At 44.0% G+C, this 7142-nt stretch overlaps 1 protein-coding gene across 4 annotated transcripts in view; it reads right to left on the bottom strand.

The window, feature by feature from the left end:
• BIRC6 (baculoviral IAP repeat containing 6) overlaps window positions 1-7142 on the bottom strand; it is a 2208279-nt gene that overhangs the window by 1441358 nt on the left and 759779 nt on the right. For 2 of the 4 annotated variants that reach the window (XM_078648748.1, XM_078648749.1), the window contains exon 25: window positions 1-239. This exon is cut by the window's left edge and continues 76 nt beyond it. The exons of the other annotated variants lie outside the window; for them this stretch is intronic. In XM_078648748.1, coding sequence (XP_078504874.1) covers window positions 1-239 — 239 coding nt within the window. The remainder of the gene's footprint in view (window positions 240-7142) is intronic. 4 annotated transcript variants of the gene reach the window in all.

Genomic DNA, 7142 nt, shown 5'->3' with positions numbered 1-7142 from the left:
AGCTGAGCCAATTCTGCATTGATAAAAACAGAAACTGCCTCATTGGGTGGCGTGAGAGGTGGCGTCATAAACAGTGGTGTCGTTTTTGGAGTGGGAGGAATGACGTCAGAAGGATGAATAAAGAACCCTGGTACTGCCACTGGGTTGGAAGGCACAGAGTTGTGAACTGGACCAACTGCTGACGCTGCTGCAGCTGCTGCCGCGGTGGTCTGATGCAACTTGGCTTCCAGCTTAGCCTTCTGCAATAGGGAATAAAAGCAGTGAATGCCGTCAGATCCTATGTGTATCAGGACTATGACAATGTCTCAAAAATCACAATTTTAGATGTTACTGAATAAACATTAAATATTAAAGACTTCTTAATGATTCACTGCTTTAGTCTTATTAGCTAGGAGTGTTATAATAGACTACCAGGTTTTGAAATGATTAAGTGTAAAACTGTTGAGGAGAACACCGTTGAACAATAGGTTGTAGTGAACAACTTTTTTATATGTTGTAAGCAGCAGGGTTTTATGAGGGAACCATTACGGAAAAGCAGATAGGGAGCACCTAAACCATAGACATCTACCGTTTTACTTTGATGAAAAAGTGAAGACATGCCTTGCTTTTATAAGTATGAATTAAATTAAATGGGATTTCATGTAGCATAAATGGGGATAAACATCCAGTCCAAAAACAAACTGATCTGCCTCAAAAATTGTTTTGGTTCCTGTGGTCCATTGTCATGCATTGTTTGACCAAGTAATTGAAGAAAACAGCAAATTCTCAAAGTATACACCTGCTTCTGTTTGTCCACCGAATCATATCAGTAAATTACTAGTAAACCTACTATCTTTCTCTGGCCTACATAAAGGAGGCTAAACTGTCCTAAGGTATTAAAACAAGCATTTGCAATGCAATAGGTTTCGCATTATAAAAGTTTGAGCAGTTGGCATTGCCAATAATAAAGCAACACTAGCATCTGACTGCCTTAAACTAACTACACAACTTAAAACAGAGCACAGTTCTTCTAATCAGCCACAATACCTGAAACTGATCACAGTACGTGAAACTAACTGCAGTATGATATCTGAAACTGACCACAACCCTTGAAACACGCATATGTGGTCCTGAGTGGTATTATGTTGTGTAGTTATGTTGTATTGAGTAGAGTGTAAATATGTGTTGTGTAATTATATGGCATTGAGTGTTATGGTGTGGAGAGTATTTATGTTGCATTGATTAGTGTGTAAATATGTGGTTTGTAATTATATGGTACTGAGTGGTATTAGGGGTGTATTTATGTTGCATTGAGTAGAGTACATAACTGCACTCAACATAATACCACTCAGTACCACATAATTACACATCACATAATTACACTGTATTCAATACAACATAAATACGCTCCACATACCACTCAGTACTACATAATTGCACGCCACATAATTACTCTACTTAATGGAACACAAATACACTCCACACAATACTAATCTGTGCCACATAACACAACACATAATTACACTGTACTCAATGCAACATAAATACACCTCTTTCACTCAAGTTTGTGCTATATAAAAAAACAAAAAAACAATTGCAATGCAATAGGTCTCACATTACTCAATCTTTGAGCTTCTAGTTTTGCAATATTATTAGCAACGCCTACAGCTCAAACTTTTATAATGCGAGACCTATTGCATTGCAAATGCTTGTTTGAAATGCTGCAACATAAAGACATAATGACCTGACTGCTGTCAAAGCCACCACTATGTGGACCTCTCCCATTGACCATATTCCCTGACACATTCTTTGAGACAGATCCCCGTCTCTACTGAAACGAGTCCTATTCAAGCAGGTGCATTGAGCAGCCTGTGCCATCCACCCGACAGACTTCCTTGAGGTATGGCAGGCGACAAAAGCCTGCCATACCTCAGGGTCTCCCCGTTAGTAAATCCCTGGATCGCTGACCCCACGCCACCCTATAACGAGGTGGCAAAAGCTTAGGTGAAAAGGGAAGAATCTGAAAGCTGAAGCATTGTACAATGCGCAGACTCCAGCTTTCAGTTTCCTGCTTCATTGCTTATTGCGGGAGAAAGCTGTGTTCCTGTCTCGAGGTTCAACCTAACACCAGCAACTCAAGCTGACCAGTCAGGCTCCTGGAGGAAAATATAAAAAATAACTCTGGAATTTTGTTTGCATGCATGTGTGTATCTCTACGATGTGAGTGTGTGCGTAGAAGAGTGAGTGACAGTGAGAATAAGTGACAGTGAGTGCATGTCAGTGAGCATATGTGATGATGTATAAGAGAGCGTGTATTTGTGTGTGTATGAAAGTGAGTGAGAGTAAGTCATAGGGAGTAAGTGAGAATAAGTGACAGCGAGTGAGAATAAGTGAGACTAAATGAGAGCGAGACTGTGAGAGTGAGTGAGTATGACACAGAGAGTGAAAATGCGGGTGAGGCAGTGTGAAAGAGTTAAGGCGTATGAGTGAGAACAAGTTTGAGTGAATGTAAGTGACCATGTTGGAGTTAAACTTGTTAGTCTGCCACTGGCCTGGAGATAATCATTGGCTTACAGGGGCACCGATTGAAAATACTGGGATATTGGTGATAATTCTCGTCACAAGGAGGGTCCATAGCAAAATGCTGGCGCACTATATAGCATTCTTCATACATGAGATACCCATGGCAAAAAGCTAGCGATGGCATATTGAATATAATTCTTGATGTAAGGGACACCCACCACAGAATACTGGCATATAGGATATAATTCTTGGCATAACAGCACTCATGGCAAAATACGGGCACTGGCTTATTTGACATAATTCTAGGAATTGTTGGTATATGGGATACCCCTGACACAATGTTGTTGCTAACATACTGGAGAAAATGCATGCCATTATTAAAGAAAGCCACGGCAGGCAAATAAGATATGTGGTCATAGAACCATGACGAAATGCTGTCCCCGATGTACTAGAATTAATTTTTACATACAGGTCACCCCTTGTATATGGATCCAGTCAACGGCAAAATTCTAGCTCTAGTGTACTGTATGTAATTCTTGTAAAAAAGGGGCACCTGTGGCATACAGAAGGCATCCATGACAAACTAGTTGTTGTACAGCCTCTGTTATCTCTGCGTCCAAGATGGGCGATTCTTAGGTTATATAGTGTTCGCTGGAGATCTGAGGGAGTGCTATTTGCTCTAGGAAGGACCGCAACTGTCGTATCGTAGGTCAGGGGGCACTGTATCAGGAAGCGTAGTATTTCTCAAAGGCTAGATTGATTTCAGCCTGTGTGCTAACCATGTGTCCCTCCTAATCATGAATGGCGGTGATAGGTGTTTGGGATGAGTCTGTCTTTAGTAGCAAAGCTAGTGGTTTGGGCAGTGTCAGGTGGTTTGTCTACGAGATTGGATGCACCCCCTGTTTGTGTCTGAGATCTGTCCAATTTATTCCTGCCCATCTTGGTGGGGGGCCAATCCGAGTTACGTCCGCAGTGGCAGGTAGTCATAGCAGTGTATGCTTGGGTGGGGGTGTGGTCTGTGGTGAGGCGGCAGCCTTTTTCGTACTTTTCCCTGTGGAGTCTGGTGAAGTCTGTTGAGCAACGCTGTCTTTCCTGAGGTTGAGGGGGAGGGGCCCGTGTATGCTGAGCAGTGGAGATCAGTTGTCCATGTTACAATTCTCCACCAGGCCCCCTCAATGGTGACCGTTGGTTTCCCCTTGTGTACAGAGTGTGGAGAGGAGTCCTGCGTCTTCGGTGAGTTGAAGGTTGGCACTGTGGTGCCTCGCGAGCCTCTGAGGTTGCACCACTCCTGGGTGGGGTGGTGGAGATAGTGAGTGCCAGTATATTACTGCCTTCTTTATACTCTTCACTGTTTTTACGTTCAGGATGGGATGGCGTAACATTTTACCCCGATTTGATCCAGAACTGTGCACTCACGTGCTGGCATGAATTACAGCCACTGCTACAGTATAGAGTATCCACGCTCTGCCATGTAGGTGCCAGGAATATTAAGTGAGGCAATGGGGTATGTTGTCTGCAGTAGTTTCTCGGTCACCCTTCCCTTGTGGTGGTGGGGGGGGGGGGGGGGGGGGGTCTCCTTGGGTCATCCCTAAGTGCCCAGCTTCGAAAGCATTCTGTGTTTCCCCTCTGCGAGGGACACGTTCCACCAGAAGGGAAGATGAGAAGGTGGCGGGGTCACCAGGCTGAGGAACGTGCCACTGTTTCAGATGGCGACACCCAATTCCGCTCACAGCGTCTTCCCGATGCTGGCAGCCCCCTGCGACAGCTGTTCTCTTGCTTAACGGGGAGAACCATGGACGGCCTGTGATCGGAGTTCACAGGGGAGAGGGGCCCCTCCGTTCCTTCTCTGGCCAACTGGCTACAAGGAGCTCCGGGAGCCGATTGAATTCCCCCTGCCTTAAGAGACTGATGCATCGGCTGGAGGAGGAAGAGGTGGCCTGGTCATCGGGCCGAGACCCGTTCCTCCGTTTCAGTCGGCTTCACCCAGATCCGCCCGCAGCAATTTCCCTGCACCAGCAGCCTGACCATTATGTTGGCAGTTTCACCGCATACCAGGCCTCTATTGTTGTTGCCTCGCCCCAGGAGGGGTCGCACCAAAGGGCCTCTGTTCCCAAAGCGCCACACTGTGTGGCTGAGCTTTTCTTCTGGCTCTGAGTCTCCCTGTACAGGGTAAAACACTGCCCAGTCCGCCCTCATTGCCACGGCTGGGCATGATGATCCAGCTTCTCCCTCGGTGCTACACCGTCAGGCACCTGTGGTGTGCTTCGTGCATGGGTCATAGGGCCCCCGCCGATGAGTGTGACCCAGTGCAATTGAAGCAAAACAGAAAACTCGCCTGCGAGTGGTACCACTGCGAGCCATATGTCTTCAATTATCGCGCCAGTGTCTGGGCACGATAATTGAAGATATATGGGCTTTGGTGCGCTTAACAGACACCAATAGGCCATGGGCGGAGCAATGCGCCCGCCTTTGGCCTATTGCGAAGCTCTGTTAAAAAAACACACGCATACAAAGCCCAATAGCGGAACCCAAAAGGAAAAGCCCACGCATGAGCGTGTGCAATTCCAGGGTCCGTTTTCAAACCCCGGACAAAAGGGCTTGCCTGCGCGAGCACTGCTGCGCAGTGCATCACGAGGGGCGAGCCTTAAAAACAAGCCAAAAAGGTCGTAATTTCTATTGTGTTGAAAACGGAGGAATACAATCTAAATCTCACTTGGTACTAAGCCTCGGATTATGAAGTCATCACACCATGTTTCATAAATCGACAAAGCAGTGATTCTTAACTCAAAATGAAAGTAACTAACCTGTGACTATAGCAAGAAACTTCAATTAAGAGCTACAAGGCAAACATTACGTATCAGAAGTATCTGAAACTTTACTCAAATTTCACCTACAGTGAGGCATGCAATTTATAGCTCAGTCATCAAGCAATAAGTACGTCTGTCACCTAGACTCCATTAGAGCTTCTGCCGGTCTAGAAAGGCATTTCATAACAAAGTGTTAATGATGCTCCTTCAATTTCATCTGCACAATCGCTCTGTAAAGAACTAGCTAGACAAGTTCCCATGTATCAAAGTTTATCTTGACCTGCAGACGCCTCTTTATAACTAATTTGTTGAAACCAAGATAAACCACTTATGAGATGAACTGATGCTAGCCAACTTAAAAAATAATAATAATAATAAAAACATTATCAATCAGCTGGCCAGTGCTGTACCAGTGGGGTCTTTCCTCATTTGTTGATTTACATTATATGTAAACCATAGATTAGATGATACAAACATGGATAAAATGCAACTTTACACAACATTCCTAGGTATTTAGTGAAAACTGCATTCAAAAACATCTGAAATGTTATCTTTAGGCAAACACTAATCACAAGATCAAGACCCATTTTTGTCTAGGTTTCTCTCCTTTTCATACACACAACCACCCAAAAAAAGAAAAAAAAGACAAGACAGTGGTGAGACAGTTAGATATAGGTTTAACCTTCTAATGATAACACTTATTTAACTTGTGTTTAGATGACAGAACAGAAATTAAAAAAGGAGAGCCTGGTGCACCACCTCCACTACTGCTTGTTGGATACAAAAAACAATCCTTTTCTCTCTCTCAATGCCTATTTAAGAAATTTAGGGCCATATGTATCAACATTCCGTTTTGCAATTCCTAAATAGCGATTTATAAGGAATCGCTATTTAGAAATCGCAAAATGGTATGTATGTAGGTAATCGCTTCTTTTTAGCGATTCCTTAAAATTCCTTAATTGCGATTCGCAATTTGCTAATCGCAAATTGTGAATATTTTCAAGGGTGCAGGGGTGTCTCAAGAACACCCTGCTGCACCCCTGAAAATGACATGTGTGCGCATATGGCGCATATACATGCCCTAAGGGCATGTATGAGCGTCACATGGCACCTTTTGATGTTTAATAAAATGCTTTTTTAAAAGAATTCGCAACTTACCACCAACTAGAAGTTGGTGGTAATTTGCGATTCCTTAAAGGCATTTTGGAATGTTTTTTTCCTTGATACATTGCATTTAAGGAATCGCAAAATTTGCAATTCCTTAAATGCAATCGCAAAATAAGGAATGGCAAATTTAGCGATTCCTTATTTTGCACCAAAAATGTTTCATACATACCATTTAGCGAAAATGGGTTCTCAAACGACGGAATTCTGCGAATTTTGGCGTTTGCGAACCCATTTTGCTTTGATAGATATGGCCCAAAGAGAGGAGAAAAATGGCTGTCTGACTCTGAAATCAAAGAGCTCAGCCATGTTACCACAATGACTGACGTGGTTACTGGTTATATTTTTATGCAGTTTTAAATGGAGCGAACCAGGACCTCGTGGGTACCAGAGTGCTGATAAGGAGATGCAGTTAGGAGTAACTTGAATACAGTCACTAAAGCACAAGTTACTACTTGTGTAACAATATATCTGTAAGAGACATTAGTTAGTGATAGATTCCTTACCTTAGAATATCCCCAGGCGTCAGACTGGATCCTGAAATTTTTGCGTAGCAATACCCCTGCGCGTCGGTAGGCGTCGTCTGCGGCTCCGCGTCCGTCGTCGGCGTCGTTAGCGCCGGAATGACGTCGTCAGAGTACTTAGACGCCGCCCATGCGCGCTGACGTC

Source organism: Lissotriton helveticus, chromosome 6 (genome assembly GCF_964261635.1).
Source record: "Lissotriton helveticus chromosome 6, aLisHel1.1, whole genome shotgun sequence".
Lineage (NCBI taxonomy): Eukaryota > Metazoa > Chordata > Amphibia > Caudata > Salamandridae > Lissotriton > Lissotriton helveticus.
This window is presented reverse-complemented; position numbering and strand designations above follow the sequence as displayed.